At 48.9% G+C, this 25,226-nt stretch overlaps 1 protein-coding gene across 1 annotated transcript in view; it reads left to right on the forward strand.

Annotated features, from left to right (window-relative positions):
- Positions 1-24,616, forward strand: part of mxra5a (matrix-remodelling associated 5a) — a gene marked incomplete at both ends in the record, with an annotated part of 44,569 nt that extends 19,953 nt beyond the window's left edge. Inside the window, 13 exons of the mRNA XM_080754923.1 lie at positions 925-3,467; positions 4,960-5,069; positions 5,608-5,871; positions 7,434-7,756; positions 9,827-9,887; positions 9,931-10,088; positions 11,991-12,213; positions 12,875-13,008; positions 13,864-13,972; positions 14,708-14,905; positions 16,767-17,554; positions 19,811-20,129; positions 24,356-24,616. Of these exons, the coding sequence (XP_080611049.1) occupies positions 925-3,467; positions 4,960-5,069; positions 5,608-5,871; positions 7,434-7,756; positions 9,827-9,887; positions 9,931-10,088; positions 11,991-12,213; positions 12,875-13,008; positions 13,864-13,972; positions 14,708-14,905; positions 16,767-17,554; positions 19,811-20,129; positions 24,356-24,616 (5,491 nt within the window). The remainder of the gene's footprint in view (positions 1-924; positions 3,468-4,959; positions 5,070-5,607; positions 5,872-7,433; positions 7,757-9,826; positions 9,888-9,930; positions 10,089-11,990; positions 12,214-12,874; positions 13,009-13,863; positions 13,973-14,707; positions 14,906-16,766; positions 17,555-19,810; positions 20,130-24,355) is intronic.
- Between the last annotated feature and the right edge of the window lie 610 nt (positions 24,617-25,226).

Raw genomic sequence — 25,226 nt, forward strand, 5'->3', positions numbered from 1 at the left:
GCCCATTCCTGTCAAGAGTTATGATTTTTTAAAGAATTAACCAACTAATAGTCACTGGTTTCTCCCCATCACACAGATACCAGCTGGCAACAATAAGTTGATTGATTGGAATGTTAAGTGATCAGATTCTCTCTCTCTCTCTCTCTCTCTGAAGATAGCATTGCTAAGAATGGGGGTTGTTAGACTATGAATATACCTGAACATAAATACCTGCAATATCCGAACTGTACACAAAGATTAAGTGTTAGGCTTGATAAATAATTAAAAAGGGGTTTAAAATGTAAAAATATCTATTTTTTAAGTTATTATTCACTGATATTCCCTTATTGTTCATTACTTAAAATAAATTAAATTACAATAATTATTGTCCTCCATCAAACAAAATGTTTTGTAGCCATTTAGAAATTATAGCTGAAATTATCAAATGGTTTATTCTTATTGGCATTTCTTGTAAGCTGCAACTGTGTTACCAATAATGAAAGTAGCTATTTTACTTAATAATGAACACAATTTGTAAAATGACACTGCTCTAACCACACATAATTGTACGTTTTATTTGGTACACTAGTGGTCTGGTGGACACAATGAATAACAGTAGTTGGACAGTGTGATAAGTTAGTGTTGAGGGGTTGACAATTGGCATGTTGCTGCTCAAGCCTGCCCCCCCTAGGGCAAATGGCAAAGTCCGCCTATGTTGCATGCATGCCCCCATGCATGCAAATCAAAATCGTTAAAATCACTAAAACGATAGAAAGCAGTAAATGAAAACATTTTAACACTCGTCTTTTCTTTTCTCTAATGACTCAATCTAAAATATGAACCCTTGGTGTAAAAAAACAAACGTGTCCTTTAAGCATAGAGAGGTTTGACAAACACACAATAGCACATTTACTGACAGTTGTATACATTTCTTCCATCACACAGGACGGCCCAGAGCAACGCCACGACCACCATGACGACTGTGGCGGCGAGTCCCACCGCCGTGGGGCGGGGCAAGGAGGGAGGAGAAGGGGGGCACCGGGCGCCATCCAGGAACAGCGTGGAGGGGTCGTCCGAGGTCGACAGCGCAGAGGCAGAGACAGCCGCACCGCCACCCGCCACGACCGAGCGCCATGGAGAGGACCGCGGCGCACGTGTGACGCCCGATGGCCACCGCAGCCACGGCGGGACGCACAACGCGTCGCACGGAAAACAACCAGCTCAGGGCTCAGCGCGTTTCACGCCCGACACGCGTCGCAAAGCGGCGGAGGAAAGCGCCCGCGACTCGACGACCGCGAGCGCTTCCCCTCCCCTCCTCCCCAGCCCTTCGTCTGTCGCCCCCCAGAGGCCAGTCACCGACCGGCGGGCCGGCGCGTTCGGTAGCAGCAGCAGCAGCGCCGCGCACGACGGCGGCTCCGTACAGCAGCGGCAACGCGTCGTCACAGCCGCGTCCGACGCGCTCACGGCGACCTCCGACAGCGCTCACACATCGCCCCGCCACCCGGAGAGCAGCTCCGGGCAACACAGACAAGTCTCTGACCCTCCACCCACCACAGACGAGCCGCCGCCGCCGGCCGTGACGGAGGAGGATGGGGGGCAGGACGAGAACGACGAACGCGTCACCGACTTGGACCCGGAGGACACCAAACGCGACGGCGGGAAGTCGTCTCAGGCTCCGCCGACGACCGTCGTCGTCTCTCCCACGACCGCGCCCGCTCGCAGGCTGAGCGGTAAGAAGGGGACCAGGGGACGGGGAGGGGGTGGGGAAGGAGGGGGCTCCGCTCGGCGGGACCGGCCCCCCAACTCCAGACGGCGGGGTGGGAACGGGAACGGAGGGGGCAGGAGGAAGCCGAGGCCCGACCGGAGGAAGCCCAGGCCGGACCGTCCCGGCAGCACCACCACCGTCGTCGCCTCCACACCTGCGGAGGAGTTCCCCCCGGCCACGGCTCCCACTCGGCTAAAAATAGATCGCTGGGGAAAGCAGGCCTCGTCAGCCAACGTCAACAGCGCTGTTCCACTCTCCGGCGGCCAAGCCACGACGACGTCACCGGACCCTCTGAGTCACAAAGCACAAAGCACAGTCTCTGGAGCTGACGGCACGCCAGCCTCCGAGCCCACCGCTCCCACTCCCACTCCCCCACCGGCCTCTCTCCCACCCCTCCTAACAAAGCACAGCCTTCTGCCTCCGGCCAAACCGCAGGCGGCCACGCTGCCATTCTTTCCGACGACCTCTCCGAGAGGAGCGGGCGGCCGCGGACGACAGACGGTGGCTCCCGGTGGTGGCGCGAGCGCCTCGGAAACCGTTCCCACGATGCCGGCCAACGCTCGCCAACGTTTCTTAACGAGTGCCCCTCTCCCCTCACCCGTTAAACCCTTAGAGGAGACAGGACGGACGCGGGGGGGAAGCGTTACAGCGGGAGGAGAAGGAGGAGACCCTCTTGGACCCGCGCCACGTGCCACTGGCGAGCCAGCCAGGAGCGCCGGGCCTCCTCCGGCGGGGCGAGGTCAACCGGATGTGGGGCGGAGCTACGCTCCCACCGAGGCGGTCGGAGAGATGATGCTGCCTCTCACTGAGAGCAACGAGAGGCTGTTCTCCTCGGCTGCTCCCTCCGTCCAGAGCGGGAGCAGACGTCCCTCCGGCTCAGAGTCTGCCAGCGACTCGACTTTACCAATAACAACAACAACAACAACAACAGCAGAAGGCGTCCTTTACGAGGAGGATGCTGCGGACGCCACAAAGAAGCCTGCGCTTTCAGAAAGCTCTCGTCCGCGGCCGGACGAAGGCAGAACAGCGGCTCGCGTCCCCTCAGAAGGGGATGTGAGTTCCCGCGAGGAGACGACACCTGCCGCGGCGAAGCAGCCTCCTCAGCCTCCTCAGTACGGGGGGAAGCCACCGCTGCACGCCGCGGTGCCCGCCTCCACCCCCGTCGGAGGCCGAACGCTAGGGTCCGGTACCACCGCCGTCACCCGCGAGGGCCCCAAGTTCAACCAGATCCCGGACAGCCACGGCGAGAGGGCCCGGCGCCCCGAGCACAGGGCGCCCCTCTCCCCGGCGGGCAGGGACCCGCCCCTGGTTGTCGTCATCGGCAGCCGTCCGGAGCCGGAGCGCGCCTCGCGTCCCGCCACGCACTCGGGCGGGCAAGATATAGTCGTGGTCCACAGCTCAACGACAAAGCCCCCGAAAGCGACCGGCGCGCAGGCGGTCAAACAGACGTCCACCACCGTTCACCCCGCGCGAGCAGACGCGTCGCGCCCGGACGCGTCCAGATGGCCCGTGGACGCGTCGCGCTCCAGGGCAGCCACTCAGACCGCGTCGGGCGGCTCTCAGCGGCTGCCCGGGACGGGCTCGCCGTCCAGGGGGAGGCCGCGGATCGCCAACGCCAGCGCAGGGCGCACCGTCACGGTGCCCGCCCAGGAGGACGCCCAGCTGCCCTGTGAGGCGCTGGGGGTACCCATGCCCTTCCTGTCCTGGACCAGAGTCTCCACCGGTACGTACTGTACTGTACTGTACTGTACTGCACTGTACTGTACTGTACTGTACTGTACTGTAGTGCAGTGCACTGTACTGTACTGTACTGTACTGTACTGTACTGTACTGTACTGTACTGTACTGTAGTGCACTGCACTGCACTGCACTGTACTGTACTGTACTGTACTGTACTGTACTGTACTGTAGTGTAGTGTACTCTACTCTACTGTACTGTAGTGTAGTGTAGTGTAGTGTAGTGTAGTGTACTGTAGTGTACTGTACTGTACTGTACTGTACTGTAGTGCAGTGCAGTGCACTGCACTGTACTGTACTGTACTGTACTGTACTGTACTGTAGTGTACTGTAGTGTAGTGTAGTGTACTCTACTGTACTGTAGTGTAGTGTAGTGTAGTGTAGTGTAGTGTAGTGTAGTGTACTGTACTGTACTGTACTGTAGTGTACTGTACTGTACTGTACTGTAGTGCAGTGCAGTGCACTGTACTGTACTGTACTGTACTGTACTGTAGTGTAGTGTAGTGTACTGTAGTGTACTGTACTGTACTGTACTGTACTGTACTGTACTGTAGTGTAGTGTACTGTACTGTAGTGTACTGTACTGTACTGTACTGTACTGTACTGTAGTGTAGTGCAGTGCAGTGCACTGTACTGTACTGTACTGTACTGTAGTGTACTGTAATGTACTGTACTGTACTGTACTGTACTGTACTGTACTGTACTGTATGAATGAGCCTCCTATTCAGCTTCACTCTAATATTTGGAATTTATTTGGACACTTAAAAAATATTTAGTAAACTTGAAGTACAAAGTTATTTTCAGTCAGTTCTAACCAAAATGGTCAAGTTTCAAATGTGTACGTCTTTTGGTAAAACAAAGCCCTGCTTCATCATACAAGGCTGTCGCACACTAAACTAGTGAAAACAGCCGAGGTGTTGTGTGCTTGTAGATCTGCTGTTTTCACTAGTTTAGTACATTTTATAGATGATAAATACAAAACGAACGGTTTTGGACATACAAGGTTTTCCACCCGACAACGACGATATGCTATAAATATAAGGTGCTGGGAGTGAAAATTATAATGTAAACCCTAGCACAAGGCCGCGATTCTGTTATCACGGCCCGTAATGGGAAGAAAAGGCCGCGCCACGCCGCCCACTCCAATAGAAAAACACATCTTTACAGCGGATTTTCTCCGGATTGTGTTCCGAGGCCAGCAGACAAGTTATTTTGGCGGCTGAATAACTTTAGATCGCTCTTCTAAAAAATTATATAGTCGACTGATAGCTAACTTCCTCCGGCTCGCTAGCATAGCACTCATTCGAGTGAAAAGCCAAGCCAGTTCAGGCTGGCGACCCGGATGTGATAGTGAATGCCTACGGGAGAATGGCTGGCACTCTAGCGGCACCTAGCGGCGCCCGGCAGCTATTGAGTTAATAATGTCTTCCAAATTTTCTCAAATGTTTCTCTCGAATATCTTTTTCTGTCTGGACCAGGTACGAGCGTGGCTCAGAACACGCGCCTGCAGCGCTTGGAGGTTCACCCCAACGGGACGCTGGTGATCCGGGCCGCCCAGCCGTCTGACCGGGGCCAGTACCTGTGCACGGTGCGTACTGGACATTTATACCACTGTCAGTATTATGTGCTGCTGGGTGTTTGTAAAACTTGCTGTAGGCTCCTCTAAATGAGTTACCTTCCACAACAGACTGACTCGACAGCAGCTGTGATCCGAAACAGCTGCCAGGGAGCCACTCTGGGGACCCCCAGAGTTACCACAGGGGGTCCTCCAAATCTTTCAGTGATGGAAACCTTTTTTCTTATTTTTTTTAACCACTTTTGAACCCTATAGTGTCCATGGGACCGTACCTATGTTCCCCAGGTTCTATGTTCCCCATTTACCTCAGAAAAAAATGTTCTATGTTCCCCAGGTTCTATGTTCCCCATTTACCTCAGAAAAAAATGTTCTATGTTCCCCAGGTTCTATGTTCCCCAGGTTCTATGTTCCCCATTTACCTCTGAAAAAAGGAGAGGTTTAAGTGCACATGCCGGGAGACCAGTGAGGAGAGAGTTAAAACATTGAAGACCCCTGCTCTACCTTGTGGAAATTCAATTCTATACTAATGGTTTCATAACATCTCCTACAGGTGCAGAACCAGTACGGCAGCGACAAGGCGCTGGTCACCCTGGCCGTGCTCACGCAGCACCCGCGGGTGCTGCAGCCGCGGCACCGCGACGCCACCGTGCCCCTGGGGGGCGCCGTGGACCTGGAGTGCTCCGTGGCGGGGCACCCGCCGCCCCGCGTCACCTGGGTGCTGCCCGACCGCGTGCACCTGTCCGTCAGCCCGCCCGTCATCCCGCCCAGCCAGCGGGTGGCGCTGTTCGACAACGGAACCCTCAGGATCAGCCAGGTAAACTATTAAGAGCGTTGGATAGTTTGGTTACTGTTTTTGAAAAGGATTGATTGATTGATTATTTTATTAGACAAAAATGGAGAACAGTTCAAGTATTGTCAAAACAATAGAAATGTAGTACAGTACAAGTACAGTTAAACACCCTGCCTAAAAGGAACATCCCAAATAAGACCTTTTACGATCTTTTTTACGTTGAAAGCCCTCAGTATTTAATTCATGGACATAATAAATAGTAAGCAAAGAAAACATTCAATAATATCGCAGTTATAAAAACACTATACTGTATGTACAGGATAGGGGAAACAAGGGGGTGGGGCTAAGGTAAGGTGGGAGGGGGTGTGCTCACTTCTCGCCTGTCTATGGGAGAAGTGATAACTACCTCCTTCTCTGGCCTCCTGAAAGGTGAGTTTTCACCTGTCTATGGGAGAAGTGATAACTACCTCCTTCTCTTGCTTCCTGAAAGGTCAGTTTTCAGGGCAGTTTTGAAGGATGCCAGCGAGCTACATGTTTTAAGGGAGGTAGTCAAGGAATTCAACACCTGGGTGGCAGTGTTGAAGAAGGAGAATTTACCCATATTCTTCATATATAATATATATGAAGAATATGGGTAAATTCTCCTATTATATATATATATATATATATATATATATATATATAGACCTATATATATATATATATATATATATATATTCATAGTCTTATGGGTTTGTGTTATCAGATCGTTGTGTGCGCTCCCTCTGGTGTTGTGGCTGTGTGTGTCGCTAACTTCTTGGAGATGTTTGGTCAGATATGTGGGTACTGAGGGGATGGAGGGCAGATTTGCGTTATTTTGAAAGTCATCCATTTTTAGTTGTTTAACCCTGTCTTCCACGTTGAGCCATCAATAGGCTAGCAAAATGTGTGGGGTAAACGTGGGTCATGGGCCCCATGTTGAGAAGTAGTCCAAGCTTAATTAACCTTTGTGAATCCCTCCAGGCCATCCAGATGTATCATTATTTTATGCTTTAACTATTGAAAAATAGCAGATATACAAGCTCACAGCGTGGCACGCGGTGCCACGCCGTGAGCTTGTAGATCTGCTATTTTTTTTTTATCGTGAAAATTAGAACTTTGACGCGATTCTATAAGTGTCTTTTGAATCCTTCTAAGATTTTTAGAAAAACCTATGTTTCTATTGTCAGCAATCTGGCCAGCCATCGTCAAAGAAAAGGTCCTTTTCATTTAAATTGAGCTCAGTTAGTCTGTTCTTGAGAGACCACTATGTCAGTTGTTCTCAAACCTTTTCATGTGAAGGACCCCCAAAATGATATGTATTTGGCCACGGACGCGCATCTCAAAATATCTAGTTCCAGGGACCCCCCCCCCCCCCACCCCCCCCAAAGCAAAATTTGAGTTACAAATGTTCGCTTAAAAAAATACATATATTCACACGATTCACAAGATTTGCACACATTTTCACGACTTTTTCAAAAAAATAGCAGATCTACAAGCTCGCAGAACCCTGTGAGCTTGTATATCTAACCACTTAACCACCTTTGTGAACCCCCCTCCCCTCCCAGGCCAGCTACGCAGACAGAGGCGTGTACAAGTGCATCGGCAGCAGTCCGGTGGGCGCCGACACAGCCTCGGTGCGGCTGCACGTCACGCTACTGCCTCCGCTCATCCTGCAGGGGGCGACGGAGGACAACCACGCCGCGCTGCCGGAGGGCGGGGCGGCCTACCTGGACTGCACCGCCCGGGGCACGCCCCCGCCCGCCGTCCGATGGACCACGCCCCAGGGCGTCACGCTGGCGCCCTCGCAGTTCGCCGGCCGCGACAACGTGCTGGTCTTCCCCAACGGAACGCTCCTCGTGCGCGCTCTGACCGCCGCCAGCGCCGGCAGGTACGGTCGGCGTTATTTTGGTCAAAAATCATTGATTTTTTTCAAAAATTGCAGATCTACAAGTGCTCAGTGTGGTACTCGGTGCCGCGCTGTGAGCTTGTATATCTGCAATTTTTTTAATAGTTAAAGCATTAAATAATGGTTAAAGTGGTTCAAGTCTAAAGTGACAGATTTGCCTTCAGGCCTAAATGGATTAATGATTATATTATAATATAATATAATATAATATAATATAATATAATATAATATAATATAATAACATACGGTAGATTGGACAAAACTAAATTGTCTTCATAAAGAGTATAGTTCATCAAAAGAAAATCAATTGGGGAGTTGAACTACTCATCATAGCATTTATTTTAATTCTGCTGTTATCATTAATCGCAATAATTCTTGGCCACAGTCCAGGGTGAAGAGCTATTCACCGCAAATGTTAGGTGATAAGCTATCCACCTAAAGTGAGAAAACAAGTGGAGGCCATCATAGTCAGTCACGGTGAAGTCCTATCACTGTGACTGACTGGTCTAGATCGACCAATCAGTCTGAACGGGGCGATGGGCTGATCTGTCTGATAGTAAAAACAGAGAGATGTGTCGGGGTTCGCGGTGGATAGCTCTTCACCGCGAGTAATGACGCAATGTTGTAGTTTTATGACTTAAAAAGACTACACCGCGGCCTAGTATGATAGTAGTAGGGCTTTCACCAACTAGTCGACTAGTTGACTAGTCGACTAGTATAACCACTAGTCGATCTTGTAGGTACTAGTCGAAAAGTCGAAAAAAAAATAAAAAATAAAATATTTTAGTTTTTTTTTAGTTTTTTTTTTATGAAGGCCTAGCGAACTCATTTCAATTCGATTATAGTTGTTTTATTTCTAACAACCATTACAAACGGAATATTATTATCCAGTCACACACACACACAAATTGCTGCATCTTCCTACCGAGGGTTAATAATTCCTGCACCGTGAGTTCACACAGAGGTCACCAAAGTGCTGAAAGTCGCGCGTCTGCACCCGGTCTGCACACAGCAGTGAGTTGAGACTAGTCCTACAGAATAGAGTTGTTTAACAGTATAACACCTTAGCGCGATCAAAGCAGCAAGTGAGGACAGCCCAGTTCTTGCTACAACAACAGACCGACCGATCCTGCACGTTCGTTTGATTAGAAGTAATTAAAAGACAGAGGAGTGTTAGCGAGCTAGCCTACTAAAGCCTAGCCTGCATGGCTAGCCGACCAATGCAAATGGATATATGTGATTTGTTTACGAGAGATAGCAGCTATTGGTGAGTCCAAGCATGGGTTTCTATTACTGTAGCAGCTAAAATGGATGTGGCGATTGTGAAATGCTGCTGCACACGTGGGGTTTGTGAGTATCCGTTGTCATGGTAACTTGGCTGCTGTGAAAAGCCGTGCCACAACGCTCTTTATTATGACATAATATGTTAACGACTAGTCGACTAGTCGACTACCAGTGGCTTCAACTAGTCGATCTGTAAAAAATACTTGAAGTGAAAGCCCTAGATAGTAGCCTGGCGGAGCCCGACGTCATACTGCGTTCACTCACTCATTCTTTCCCCACCCCCAGTATAACATCTGGCCTTCCGGGTATAGGCAGCGAGTATACTGATTATTATCTGATCGGGGCCAATGCTTCCGCACAACAAACGTAGTCTTCCTGACAACAACTGAAAAGCTTTCCCTGATTGGTCCATGTGTTAACGCTCTAACGATAAAACAAGCACTAAGTGAAGTTATTTCAGAGTTGGAATCAATTACAACAGTTAAAAAGGAACACGGGGGATGCGCTAGCGGAGTTCATCGGCCGAAAAGACGTGTTTGTTTGCCGTTCTTCCGACTGGCTGAGAGATGTTTTGCTACGCTGATTGGTTAGAGGAGGCCTTCTGTGAAGGCAAGTACTCCCGCCCACTTTTCAAGCTGCCAATAGGCCGAAGGCCAGACGTTATACTGGGGAAGGAACGAGTGAGTGAACGCAGTATGACGTCGGGCTCCGCCAGGCTAGTATGATAGGGGCTTAATTCTCCTCTCCTAATGGTTCCCCTCCCACCAGGTATGAGTGCGTGGCCAGCAGCTCTCTGGCGTCCAGCAAGAGGACGGTGACGCTGACCGTAGTGAGGGGGGGTCCCTCCTCCCCCCCCCGTCCCCTCCTCCCCCCTGGCCTCCACCAAGGCGCGCATCCTGTCCTCCTCCCCCCAGAGGACGGACGTCCTGTACGGCGGGACGGTGCGGCTGGACTGTCTGGCCACGGGACGTCCCGAGCCCAGGATCATATGGAGGACACCCTCCAAGAAGCTGGTGGACTCCCAGTACAGGTGACCCATGTGGAATACGAGCAAGGGATCGCTGCATGGTCGCTGGGCATTATGTAAGGCAGAGGTCTTGAAACAGGGGGTCCGGGACCCCTAGGGGGTCTTCAGAGTTACTACAGGGGGGTTCCCCAAATTTTTGATCACTTGAGCCCTAGTAACCCTATTCTTAGTGGAGCTTTAGCCAAAAAAATAGCAGATCTACATCTGTTTTGCAAAAAATAAAAACATTTCTTGGGCTAAAACGGCCCCCTCAAACGTGTGAAAAGTGATGGCCCATGACTTTTCTTTCCCTTTTTCAAACCACTAAACCGTCGTTTTTAGCGCAAGGAATGTTTTTCGTGCAAAACAGATGCTTGCAATGGATTCAGAATTATGAAAAAAAAAACTAGTTTGACCCCTCATATGCTACTTAAAGCAGATTTTTTTCCCCCCTTTTTTTCCCGTTAATGGGACACCGACTCTAGCGGGTGATAACATCAATTAAGCTGGGTCTCAGAAAGGGTTATCATACCAAAACGTAAACTAGAGACATGTAGGAAGACAAAAATGTAAAAAAAATATGGTCACCTTGGGTGGTACCAATTTGTGAAAATATCACTATTAGCCCCTGTAGTATAGGGGTAAAGAAATGATGGATCGGCGATCATACTTTTAATTGTTGTATAGCGATTAAAGCATATTAAATCTTCCTGTTTCTCGGGCCTGGCGGAGAGAGACAACAACGTCATTTTTTCGGGTTCCTTGGGCTCTGGCGGCAAATGAATGAACATTACAATGTTCAGAATGTCTGACTACACCAGCCTCATCTCGTGGACAGATTCTCTCGTACGGTACCTCCCACGGCAAAACTGCAGTTAAAGGTGTATTCAGTGATAATGAAAGTGGCCGGGGGTCATCTTGTCCCTTACTGAACTTACAGCGTGGAAATGTTTAGTTTGTTATAGATTTTTTACACCATTATAATGTTCTCGTTTTGATCATTAGACCCAATCACTGAATATCGGTAGGCCTACGTCTCCAGCTTCAGGATACGTATGATACTGATTTACTACGAGCCTGTGGCATATTATGAGTTCAGTAGTTTACAATCTAGGCATTTTAGCAGATATTCTTAATTTCTGAGCGACTGTGGTTCTCAAACCTTTTATTTTAACCATCATAAGTAAACATCATAACATAATTACGGCCATACTCCACCCTGATTGGTCGAGGACTGGCTGGCCACCTCTGAAAACCGAATCTAGCTATGCTCGTACCATGGGCCATGGTGGAAGTCCTTATATGGTCAGCACACATTCTAGTGGGTTATATTTTTATTTGAATGAAATACAATCACTGAATATACCTTTAAAGCATATTAAATCTTCCTGTTTCTTGGGCCTGGCGGAGAGAGACAACGTCATTTTTTCGGGTTCCTTGGGCGGCAAATGAATGAACATTACAATGTTCAGAATGTCCTGGGTTCGATTCCCGCCGGGGGAAGCTGTGGGCGCTGGGGGCGTGTTCCTCCACCCGCGTCATCAGCACCCACACCCTAGGTGGGGTTGGCGATAGGGCCTTTCTGTGGTGAGTTTGCATGTTTTCCCCGTGTCTCCTTGGGCATAGGCCCTCACACAAAAACATGCAGTAGTCCTGGTTTCTATACTACCTCCCCCTAGCCAGCCAGGTGCTCCCCAATGTGCCCTGGCGCGGCAGGGGGAGAGCGGAAACCAGGACTACAGGTTAGGTAGTCACTGGGTGAGAAAAATGGGTTGCAAAAATCGCAATGTTCAGAATGTCTGACCACCCAAGCCTCATCTCGTGGACAGATTCTCTCGTACGGTACCTCCCACGGCAAAACTGCAGTTAAACCTAAAACCTTCCAGCAGCTAAACCTAAAACCACTTCCTCTCCTCTCTCCTGAAGTTTCGACCCCAGGATCAAGGTGTTCGGCAACGGCACGCTGACGGTGCGCGCGGCGACGGAGGCGGACGCCGGCGACTACCTGTGCGTGGCGCGCAACAAGATGGGCGACGACTACGTGCTGCTGCGGGCCGGCGTGCTGAGCCGCGCCGCCAAGATCCAGCGCAAGCGGCCGCAGTCCCCCTCCGGCCAGCAGGAGGTGGTGGCGTACGGCGCAGACCTCAAGGTTAGTCAGAGAAAGTTAGCAGAATATCTGTCAAATGTGGGAATAAATTCCTTACCAAACAATTTCTTCACCAATGTGTTCGTAAAGGTGTCTAGTAACATATCTAACAAAGATTGAAATTCAACATCCCTAGCAAAATGTTTGACAGCTAGGGTAATTCTGGGTCTCATTCACTTACTATACACTGTACTATAAGGGAAAAAAAATCACTCCCAAAAATATGCTTTAAGTGGGATGTTAGGGGTCTAACTAGGTGTTTTTAATTATTCTGAATCCATTGCAAGCATTTGTTTTGCACGAAAAACATCCCTTGGGCCAAAAATGGACCCCATACATCTTGTGAAAAGTGAGGACTCATCACTAAACCATAGTTTGTTTGCGTCTGTTTTTGGCCCAATGAATGTTTTTCGTGCAAAACAAATGCTTGCAATGGATTCAGAATAATTAAAAACACCCAGTTAGACCCCTAACATGCTACTTAAAGCATATTTTTGGGAGTGATTTGAGACCCAGAATTACCCTAGCTGTCAAACATTTTGCTAGGGATGTTGAATTTCAATCTTTGTTAGATATGTTACTAGACACCTTTACCAACACATTGGTGAAGAAATTGTTTGGTAAGGAATTTATTCCCAGGGTTTTATGAAACTTCCCTGACTAGGTGGACTGCGTGGCGTCCGGTCTGCCCGACCCGGAGATCAGCTGGGCCCTGCCGGACGGCACCATGCTCAACCCCAACAAGATGCAGCAAGCGGACGAGGCAGCCGCTAGGCCCGGCGCCGGACGCAGCCGCAGGTACACTGTCCTGTCCTGAACAAGGGTTTCATTTTGACCACACAGAAAGGGCCTTTCTGTGTTCATTCATTCAAACCTTTATTTATTCTCGAAAAACATTGAGGTTGCCCTCATTTGCAGTGTTATCGAGATACATCAATATTCATATAAAAACAGTATGTACAATCAAAATTCACAAAACAAGTTTAGAAACAGTTGCAGACACTTGTGTGTAGATCTACTATCAAAGATTTAAAATGACCGTAAGTTATGGGAGAACATATCTTGAAATTAACTTGCAACTCATTCCAAGTGGTTGGAGCATTAAAGCAAAAGGCTGTTTTCCCTAATTCAGTGTTTGTTTTGGTGACCTTTGGTGTGAGCCAGTCACTAGAACGTGTCCTATATGTCACAGGATTCCAATCCAGCAGCGATTTAAGATATAAATGGTAAAGTCCCATCAATTACCTTAAAAATAAACAGGTACCAATGTTTGTTTCGCCTGTCGGCCAAAGAAGGCCAACCCACTCTATCATATAGGAGTTTGGAGTTTACATGTTCTCCCTGTGTCTCCTAGGGTACATACCCTCGCAAAAAATGTTTTGTATCAAACACTTCACCAGATGGAAGTGTCAAGCTGCAGCCGTTTATTCACAGCAGAACTTTGAGCAGGGATATCTCAGCATTCCAGCTTCGATCTAGTCTAGTGCTTTGCTTGCCCAGGTTAAGCCCAGGTTATGAGTCGGTGTCTGCGTCATGTTATGTGATGGGTGACAGGGCCCAGAATTTGGTGCCACACCCCATCCTGCTTGTCATTGTAACTCTAACCTCTCCCCCCCTCATCCCCCCCCCCCGTCCCCCCCCCGGTCCCCTCAGGTACGTGGTGTTCGACAACGGGACGTTGTACCTCAACGAGGTGGGCATGCGGGAGGAGGGCGACTACACCTGCTACGCCCAGAACCAGCTGGGCACGGACCAGATGAAGGTGAGGGGATGGGCACGGACCAGGTGAAGGTGAGGGTGAGGGTGAGGGGATGGGCATGGACCAGATGAAGGTGAGGGTGAGGGGAGACCAGATGAAGGTGAGGGGATGGGCATGGACCAGGTGAAGGTGAGGGGATGGGCATGGACCAGGTGAGGGTGAGGGTGAGGGTGAGGGTGAGGGTGAGCGGATGGGGCCATTAGCCATGTTATCCTTTATCGTGATTAAAAAAAAACACTCACGATAGTCGTATTGTGGAGATTTACATTTATGGTGAAATGGTCCGTCATGCACTAGAATCAATTTACCTTTTATTTGCCGAGCTGCATATCCTGTACCATTTAAACCCTCTATTGGTAAAACGTACTTATGGTATAATATATACTGTAGTTTGATGATCGCCAACGACTTCCGACTTAATAAAGACTGTAAAGGGACTTATTTGGGATGCTCCTTTTAGGCAAGGTGTTTAACTGTACTTGTACTGTTCTCCGTTTTGTCTAAAATACTCAATCAATCAATCGCGATAATATCGTAAATCGCGATTTCTTTGGTCACAATAATTGTGATATGAACGTGACGCGTTGTGCGCTTGTAGATCTGCACATTTTTGGCAGATGTTTCGCCCAAGGATAATGGATGTTGGGGATATTTTGATGATCGTGATAATATCGTAAATGGCGATTTCTTTGGTCACAATAATGGTAACATGACATGTTCATATTGTCCCATCCCAAGGTGCGGGTGAAGGTTGAGGCGGCGTCGGAGCAGCGGGCGCCACGGGTTCGGGAGCGCCCCGCCCCGGTGGTGGTCCGGGTGCCGTACGGCGGCACCGCCACGCTGAACTGCAGCGCCGAGGGAGAAGCGCCGCCCTCCGTCTCCTGGACCTCCCCCACCAATCGGGACATCCCCCCCACCCCCTCCGACAAGTACCAGGTCAGTGAGACCCCCACCAACCGGGACATCCCCCCCATAGGGTTGGGTATCGTCAGCGATACTTTTAACACTTCGGCAGCCAAAATAGAATGGCTTGTTGGTAGATTAGCCGTGAAATTTCTATTATTATATTATGATATGAACAGCATTCATTTTACAAGACCCATCTCCGCAATATCAGCGCAATATCATCGCCCCAACAACACCACAGCCCCCGTTGTAATTCTCACCACAATCACCAGCGAAAAGGCTCAATCTGCATTGGCATAGAGTGGCGGCTTTGGCCGAGGCATCTTCTCCCTGTGCGTTTCGCGTGCGCGATCCGTGTGCATCAATCTGGGCGCATGTGATCATCTCAATAATAAGAATCCACAGAAGAATTTTCATTAGCCTAGCCGCTAGGACAACGGCTATGCTAGCGCTAACGTCCACACTGTAAGTCAATGGCTAGAAGGCTAATCTGCCACGGAAGCGATCAAAAGCACTTGCGGTTCATGCGCAGAGAAGAATCATGCTATTGGTTAGACCGGTGGTGAGACAGAGAAAGGCTAGCGATCGTTTTTTTTCCCGATCATTATCACTTATTTCATTTTTTTATTACCTAGTACGGAAAAAGACGGTCGGCTAACTTTAGTACAGATGATGTCCGGTATATTACGGTTTTAATATGGGCATCTCCATACGGCTGTCAAAGTGTTAATGGTATCGATCGCATGACGTCAATACTATCGAGTATCGGTTCAGGTAAAAAACGAACGATGTTTCCTTGTTTCGATACTCTTGAACACACCCCTGGCCTCGACCCGTATCGCGGCAGTTCATTGGCTACAGTGTTGTCCCAGTTACGGTCCTCCTTCATTGGCTACATTGTTCGCCGGCAAAGCCGAGCCAACTTCTACCTGAAATACATGGCGGAATGGGGAATCCACTCTCATAGGTAGTTTGCTGTGACCGTACCCTAACATGTTTTTTTCTCATAGGTAGTTTGTTGTGACCGTACCCTAACATGGTATTTCTCATAGGTAGTTTGTTGTGACCGTACCCTAACATGGTATTTCTCATAGGTAGTTTGTTGTGACCGTACCCTAACATGGTATTTCTCATAGGTAGTTTGTTGTGACCGTACCCTAACATGGTATTTCTCATAGGTAGTTTGTTGTGACCGTACCCTAACATGGTATTTCACATAGGTAGTTTGTTGTGACCGTACCCTAACATGGTATTTCTCATAGGTAGTTTGTTGTGACCGTACCCTAACATGGTATTTCTCATAGGTAGTTTGTTGTGACCGTACCCTAACATGGTATTTCACATAGGTAGTTTGCTGTGACCGTACCCTAACATGGTTTTTTCTCATAGGTAGTCTGTTGTGACCGTACCCTAACATGGTATTTCTCATAGGTAGTTTGTTGTGACCGTACCCTAACATGGTATTTCTCATAGGTAGTTTGTTGTGACCGTACCCTAACATGGTATTTCACATAGGTAGTTTGTTGTGACCGTACCCTAACATGGTATTTCACATAGGTAGTTTGTTGTGACCGTACCCTAACATGGTATTTCTCATAGGTAGTTTGTTGTGACCGTACCCTAACATGGTATTTCACATAGGTAGTTTGCTGTGACCGTACCCTAACATGGTTTTTTCTCATAGGTAGTTTGTTGTGACCGTACCCTAACATGGTATTTCTCATAGGTAGTTTGTTGTGACCGTACCCTAACATGGTATTTCTCATAGGTAGTTTGTTGTGACTGTACCCTAACATGGTATTTCACATAGGTAGTTTGCTGTGACCGTACCCTAACATGGTATATCTGCATTGCAGTATTGATCCTTTTACTTTCCCCTCCTCTTTCCCAGGTCCTCCCCGGCGGGATTCTGGTGGTGCACAAGGCGCAGCGCTTCGACGGCGGGAACTACACCTGCACCGCCCGCACCGCGGCGGGAACGGACCGCCGCGTCATCACCGTGGAGGTGCTGGTGACCCCGCCCACCATCAGCGGAGCCGCCGCCGCCACCGACGGCGTCGTCAGGGTGAGCGCGCTCGGGGACCAGCGGGTGACGGTGGCGTGCTCGGCGACGGGCCTCCCCGCGCCGCGCCTCACGTGGGTGCTGCCGGGCAACGTGGTCCTGCCAGCGCCGTACCACGGCGGCCGCGTCACCGTGCACCGCAACGGCACGCTGGACATCCGCGCCGCCCGCCCCGCCGACGCGGGCCGGCTGGCGTGCGTGGCGCGCAATGAGGGCGGCGAGGCGCGGCTGGCCGTGCAGCTGGACGTGCGGGAGGAGAGCACCGCGGAGCGTCCACAGGTCCGAGGCCCGCCCGTGGCTGCAGCCGCTGCCACCGCGCACGTCAGCCTCCCGCTGACGGTGGGGAAGGCCATGACTCTGAACTGCAGCTTGGAGGGCGTGGCCGGTGGTTTACTGCCGCCGCGCCACGTCACCTGGCTGCTGCCCGGCGGCACCCCGCTGCTGAGCGGCGCCCGCTTCTCCAAGTTCTTCCACCGGCCGTGGGACGGCGCGCTGGTCATCAGCAACCCCTCGCTGGCCGAGAGCGGCGTGTACCGCTGCCTGGGCCGCGGCGCCACCGGCCCGCTGGAGCGCACCGTCACGCTGGCACCCGGGAGGAAGCCAAACATCAGCAACAGGTACCATGTCCGTTAAAGAGGTGGTGCCATGATTTCCCCCCCCCCTATAAAACATGATTATCAGGTATTATGATTATACTAGGAGGAAGATTTTTTCCAAAAAAGTATACAGAAAGAGTTAGAATTGGGTTTTTATGTGGACACACCCCCAGTTCATTAAGTATGCATGGATGGCATGGTGGGTGGTGACCCAGCTGATATAGCCACACCCCACAGTGTTGGGTGAATGGTAAATAGGGGAGGAGTTGATTCTGTGATGTCATCTTATCTGTGTTTTTTAACTGACACTTTTCACCACAAGGTGGCAGCCTCCAAGAGAAAACAAACAAATACTAAGAGAATTATCATTTCTAAAAAAAAAAACACACATAAGGGGGTCTAATGAAGTACTTTCAACCTCCTAGACACATGAAAAACAGAAAAAGTACAAAACTATGGCACCACCTCTTTAACGCTGATTCATAACTTTCTTTCACTGACGAAAACTAAACTAGCAAGACGCCTCAGGGCCTCACAAAACGATTTGTTCAAAATGTGGCATCTGGTTAGTGATGTATATCGTACCCATATATGGAGACCCCTGCACGATAGTCAACAATGTTATGTCAAAACATGCCCATATATGAGCATTACCAAATATGGGCATTCCCAGATAGGTCCTTAATATTGATGACATTGGGACAGGGATCTCCATATATGGGCATAAAACATATGTTACTTAGTAAAGCCAAGCAGGGCCTTGGCCTGGACTAGGTTTGATGATTCAGGATCTCCATAAATGGGCCAAACAGATATGGGCCATGCCTTTGCCATCTGGCCAGTGATATATATCAATGACATAAAAGGGATACCCATATATGGACTTTTACATAGGTGATGTCACAGTGACAAGGGAACCAACCCATAGACTGTAAAAATGTGTACTGACTGACTGACTGACTGACTGACTGACACACACACACAGTATGGATGGATATCCAGGGTTTGATCTTTGATGAGGTGATGTCACGTGACATCACTTCCTGTACTGACACAGAGACAAGCTACGGCATTTCTCATGGTAAACTGTGACCTTCGGTCGCAACAACTACTAAGCTATGATGACTGAAACTAAGACAACTTTGTCGACAAATGATCTATCTATCTAGGTCGTCCTCAGACGAGCCCTCCATCGTTGTTTCCAGTCATCTCGGTTCTCCATACATCTGGCCAGCTCATTGGTGTTCTGTGTCCCTACGTCTTCCTTGAGTATGTCCACGTATGTTCTTGTGGGACGTCCTCGCGACCGGTGCCCATGTGTTGGCTCCCACAGTACCAATTTGCTGGCTGGAAGCTCCTGGTGTCTTTGGCAGTGTCCTGCTAGTCTCATTCTTCTGGTGGCAATTTTCTCGCTTACGCTTGGTATTCCCTCATACAGGCTCCTGTTGGTAACAAATGATAACTAGACTAAAATGTCAGGGAGGGACAAGTGGAGATGAGATCCAGTAGAACTAAAAGACAAGACATTTCATGTTTGGTTGCACTCGGGTGTTGCGCTCTGATTGGCTATTTTTGTCAAAGAGGTTTTTTAGAGGGAAAGAAGAGCAGACTAAGTATTTGACGTTCAAGTGTTTAAATGTCTGAAAACACACATTACTCCAACATGATGACAGTGCTGTCAAACAAGTCTAAGCTGTCTAAGAAATCTATGAACATTTTTTATCTGCAACACAATTCTATACACTATGTAGTGGGGGTCCCTGCTTCATCTCTCTCTCAGCTAAGCCAAGGGGTCCCTGGCCAGCGTGCCTGTTTTATTGTGACCGCCAGGTCGCAGTTACTATCAAAATCTCCACCGGCTGTCTGTCTGTCTGTCTGTCACACCTCGCACTTTTGCCCTACTCATATCTCCGCCACCTCCATTTCGGCCCTCTTCTAGCGCCACCATGAGGCATATTCTTGCAAAACAAATTTTTGCACACTGCTCCTACAGATTTTGCCCTAAAATCACGCAAAGCGGTACACCGTATGTCCACAGTCATGTCATCAACATGGATCTGTCCCATTTCCCAAATTCCCTCCTGATTGGCTTCTAAAGTTTGTTCATGCGACCTGACGGTCGCTTACCTCCCGATTAGGGGGTCTTACTGGTAGTCTATGGCTCTGATTGGAATACGATCTGTGAATCTGTGAATGAGGAAAGGATCTGACTGACAGCCTGCTTACTTACTAACGCTACGCTTCATTCTCTGCCCCAAACCAACGCCTCACCAACAGGTACGACTCGGCGGTCAGCGTTCTGAGCGGTGAGGACCTGCTTCTCCACTGCGTGGTGTCAGAGGACGGCGACGGTGAGGCTCCTCGTCTCCCCAGGCTGACGTGGACCCTCCCCAGCGGCGTGGTGCTGGGCCGTCCGCAGCGTGCCGGCCGCTACGCCGTGCTGGCCAACGGCACGCTGGCCGTGCGCCAGGCGTCCGTCTACGACCGCGGCGCCTACGCCTGCCGCGTGGCCAACGAGTACGGCGGCGCGCTGCTCTCGGCCACCGTGGCGGTGCTGGCCTTCCCGCCCCGCATCACCAGCAGCACCGGCAGCGTGGTGGGTAGAGGATTCTTTTCTTAAACCTTACTTTAGTACAGGGGTCTTCAACAGGGGGTCATCAGAGTTACTACAAGGGGTCCTTCAAATCTTTGTTTGATAGAAAATGTGTTTCTCCTTTTTTATATTAACCACTTGAATCCTAGCATCCATATTCTGAGAAACTTTAGCCAACAATAGCAAATATATGGCTATTTTTGGCATAAGAGCTTTGGTGTAGAGGGGGAAAAAGAGCAGACCAGAGTGAAAGGTCAAGTTTATTAAGTATTGACGGTTGAAGTGGAGGCAACACTCATGCTAGTGTCCCTCCGGTCTGTCAGGCCAGTCCTTTATTTATACAGAAGAGTCACAAAAACAGCTGAAGGTGTGTCTAGTGGACAGTCTAAAGACACAGGTCTGTTCTTACAGAAGTCTTCCATATAAGGACTGGTGACGTAGGAGTAAGCATTGGGAAGCTGTCCATCCAAGTCAGTCTTTTATGGAAAGTAACTTAACTCACCGGGTGCCCACGAGGTGTCTACTAGTCAATCTCTTTGATGTCGCTGGAGGCCCACGACGCGTTTGACGCGTTTTACAGTAAACTATACTGTACTGTAGCTACTGCACTTGGCTGCCGCGGTGATGAAACAAACTCCATTTCCCAACATGCAGCGCGCAATTACGTCATCCGGACGCGCTGTGTGTCTCGTTGACTTCCTGTCTAACGGCTGCACAAAAACGTGGTTTTCTCCTAATCTAGCTTTTAAATCACTTTCATTTCAAAACGTCAGCCTCTTCTACCTGCCATAACACAAACAATGTGGCTTAGAAATGATAAAAAACGGTCCTGACTGAAAGAAAAGATTTTCGCGAAATAAACAGGATATACTCCGATTACATTTACTCGGATTACTTTTCTCGCCAGTACTCTCGCCGGTAGGTAGAATGACGCGTTGCCATGGGCACCAGCAACACACACACGTCATACATCCGGGCACCCGATGTGTTAACTTAAAAAAAAGAAAACTTTTTTTACAACAAGGGTTCAAAGAAACGATGAGGGTTAAAATGTTTTAATTTACTGCTTTCTATTGTTTTAGATATTTTAACAATGTTTGATTTTAGTGGTTGGGGGCATGCGTACAAGTGGCTAAATATGTCTTTTTATACACAACAAGACCTTTACCAAGATGCTCTACAAACTTTCATGGGCAGATGTGACTTCATTTTAACACTCATCTTTTCTTTTCTCTAATTACAATCTAAATTAAAGCTGCAAGCAGCAATGACCAAGCCCTCGCAGCTCTACCCACGTCACAAGTGGCAACATCCAAGCAGAAGAGGGGATGGGGCTAAGTTAAACCAATTAGGGTGAAGGACTCTTAATGAAGTCATATGACACCACCCACACGTCTGTACGACAAACGGTTCATGAGATATAGAGGCACTTCCTGTTTGGCGAATGGCACTTCCTGTTTGGCGAAGGAAGCACCAATTAAGGTTAAGGACTCTTAATCAAGTCATAAGACACCACCCACACGTCTGTACAACAAACGTTTCATGAGATATAGAGGCACTTCCTGTTTGGCGAAGGGCACTTCCTGTTTGGCGAAGGAACGTCAATTAAGGTTAATAAGGACTCTTAATCATGTGATATAACACCACCCACACGTCTGTACGACAAATGGTTCATGAGATATAGAGGCACTTCCTGTTTGGCTAAGGGCACTTCCTGTTTGGCGAAGGAAATGCCAATTAAGGTTAAGGACTCTTAATCAAGTCATATGACGCCACCCACGTGTCTGTAGGACAATCGGTTCATGAGATATAGAGGCACTTCCTGTTTGGCGAAGGGCAAAGGAAATTTGACACTTCGCCACGGGCACGCCATTTTATGAAAACTCACGATTTGCACAACTTTTCATTGTTAAGGTGTCTTGAGTATGCCGAGTGAATTTGAAGTTGATCCGATTAATCCCCAAGGAGGAGTTTGTTAAAGTGCGACAGCCAAAAATACGCCAAAACGCCACTAATTAGTCAAAATGGCTGACTTCCTGTTTGGTTTCGGACATGGCGCCAAGAGACTTTTTTGTGAGTCCGGACATGATACAGGTGTGTACCGATTTTCTTACTTGTGGGTGAAACCGTATATTGGGGCTGTTTTGTATGGGGCGCTGTTGTGCCATTAGGCCACGCCCCCTTTAATTAGGGCCCGAGCACACACAGTATTCTGAGGACACTATTGTATTTGCAAAGATTATTATTCCGCTTCTTCTTCTTCCGCCGAATGAATCGCGTTTTTGAGGCGCCAAACGTACTCCAAAAGTTGCGCAACTTTGCACACACATCACAAGTGGCAAAAATGTACGTAATTAAAAATAACCAAAAGGGGGCATGGCCTAATGGCTCAATAGCGCCCCCTACAAAACTTCGTGCCTCAAGCCCCACCATACGGTTTCACCTACAAGTATGAAAATCGGTACACACCTGTATCATGTCTGGACTCACAAAAAAGTCTCTTGGCGCCATGTCCGAAACCAAACAAGAAGTCAGCCATTTTTACTAATTAGTGGCGTTTTGGCGTATTTTTGGCAATTTCACGTGTCTTACTTTAACGAACTCCTCTTAGGGCGTTAATCAGATCAACTTCAAATTCACTCGGCGTACGTACTTAAGACACCTAAACGATGAAAAGTTGTGCGAATCGTGAGTTTTCGTAAAACGGCGTGACTGTGGCGAAGTGTCAAACTTCCTCTGCCAAACAGGAAATGCTCTTCGCCAAACAGGAAGTGCCTCTATATCTCATGAACCGTTTGTCATACAGACGTGTGGGTGGTGTCTTATGACTTGATTAAGAGTCCTTAACCTTAATCGGTGCTTCCTTCGCCAAACAGGAAGTGCCCTTCGCCAAACAGGAAGTGCCTCTTTATCTCATGAACCGTTTGTCGTACAGACGCGTGGGTGGTGTCATATCTCATGATTAAGAGTCCTTAACCTTAATTGGCGCTTACGTGGGTGGTGTCATATCACAGGATTAAGAGTCCTTTACCTTAATTGGCGCTTCCTTCGCCAAACAGGAAGTGCCCTTCGCCAAACAGGAAGTGCCTCTATATCTCATGAACCGTTTGTCGTACAGACGCGTGGGTGGTATCATATCACATGATTAAGAGTCCTTAACCTTAATTGGCGCTTCCTTCGCCAAACAGGAAGTGCCCTTCGCCAAACAGGAAGTGCCTCTATATCTCATGAACCGTTTGTCGTACAGACGCGTGGGTGGTGTCATATCACATGATTAAGAGTCCTTTACCTTAATTGGCGCTTCCTTCGCCAAACAGGAAGTGCCCTTCGCCAAACAGGAAGTGCCTCTATATCTCATGAACCGTTTGTCGTACAGACGCGTGGGTGGTGTCATATGACTTGATTAAGAGTCCTTAACCTTAATCGGTGCTTCCTTCGCCAAACAGGAAGTGCCTCTATATCTCATGAACCGTTTGTCGTACAGACGCGTGGGTGGTGTCATATCACATGATTAAGAGTCCTTTACCTTAATTGGCGCTTCCTTCGCCAAACAGGAAGTGCCCTTCGCCAAACAGAAAGTGCCTCCATATCTCATGAACCGTAGTCGTACAGACGCGTGGGTGGTGTCATATCGAATGATTAAGAGTCCTTAACCTTAATTGGTTCTTCCTTTGCCAAACAGGAAGTGCCCTTCGCCAAACAGGAAGTGCCTCAATATCTCATGAACCGTTCGCATATAGGGAAGATTGACAAATACACAATAGCAAATATATAAGGGGTCTTCAACGATAAAGGAGGGACCCCCACTACCTTTTCACAGATTCCATATAGTTTCATTGTTTGACAGCACACTCATCAGTGTATTTTGGATTCATGTCAATTTGTGTTTTCAGATATTTAACCACTTGAACCAGTAACACTTAATAAAATTTCACTCAGTACTTAGTCTGCTCTTTTTCCCCCTCCAAAGCTCTTTGACAAAAATAGCAGCTCGCAACACCTCGCAGCGCGAGGCGTTGTGAGCTTGTAGATCTACTATTTTTTGCTAAGTTTCTGAGAATACGGACACTAGGGTTCAAGTGGTTAATATAAAAAAGATACACACTATATCACTCAAAGTTTTTGGAGGACCCCCTGTAGTAACTCTGAGGACCCCCTGTAGTAACTCTGAGGACCCCCTGTTGAAGACCCTTGACATACAGTATATTGACAGTCTTTTCTACCACCAGGTGTACGCCAGGAGGGGCGTGGCCGTGCAGCTGAACTGCGCGGCGTCGGGCACGCCGCGGGCCGAGGTGGCGTGGGAGACGCCCGACCGGGCGAGGCTGGCCGTCAGCGGGCAGCCACGGCTCTACGGCAACAAGTACCTGCACCCCCAGGGGGCGCTGGTCATCCAGAACCCCACGGCCAGGGACGCCGGCGTCTACCGCTGCACGGCGCGCAACGCCGTGGGCCTGGACTCCAGGACCACCTACCTCAACGTCTTCTGAGGCCAGGAGGAGGAGGAGGGCCTCGTCGGAGCAGCAATAGTCTCGCCAGGCCAGACTGTTGCCTCCGCAATTTGGGCAAATGCTCCCGGCATACAGTCTGGCAAACGGAAATAGAAACGATGAGTGCGAAATAGAGCGGATGTGACGCAACCGCTCCCTCGGTGCAGTAGCGATAACATGTCCTTACTGGAAGCGTTAATGTCTCCTTTCAACATTTCTGGGGGCGTTATTTCGTCTTTCTCTGGTGTTATTGGTGTTACCTCCGTGATGTTTTCAAACGTTTTCTTAAACTATACACCCATAACAAGAATAGGCCGCTCGAATGACTTTGTCTGAGCTATTGTGTTTCTGTTATGTTTCCAGTGGGACTACAGTTCAGTGCAGCAGTGGCTACTTCCGATACTCGCCGTTCGGGAGCTGCCGTTCCAGACTCTATATGTAGCATGCAGAGATTGTGGAATAGTTGTCTGGCTACGCGAGACTAGAGCCGCAATAACCCATTCAGAACGGTACACTACATTATAGTGTATCATTATTTCATGCTTTAACTATTAAAAAATAGCAGATATACAAGCTCACAATGCGGCACTCGGTGCGGCACTCTGAGCTT

Source organism: Nannobrachium achirus, assembly GCF_963921795.1.
Source record: "Nannobrachium achirus genome assembly, chromosome: 24".
Lineage (NCBI taxonomy): Eukaryota > Metazoa > Chordata > Actinopteri > Myctophiformes > Myctophidae > Nannobrachium > Nannobrachium achirus.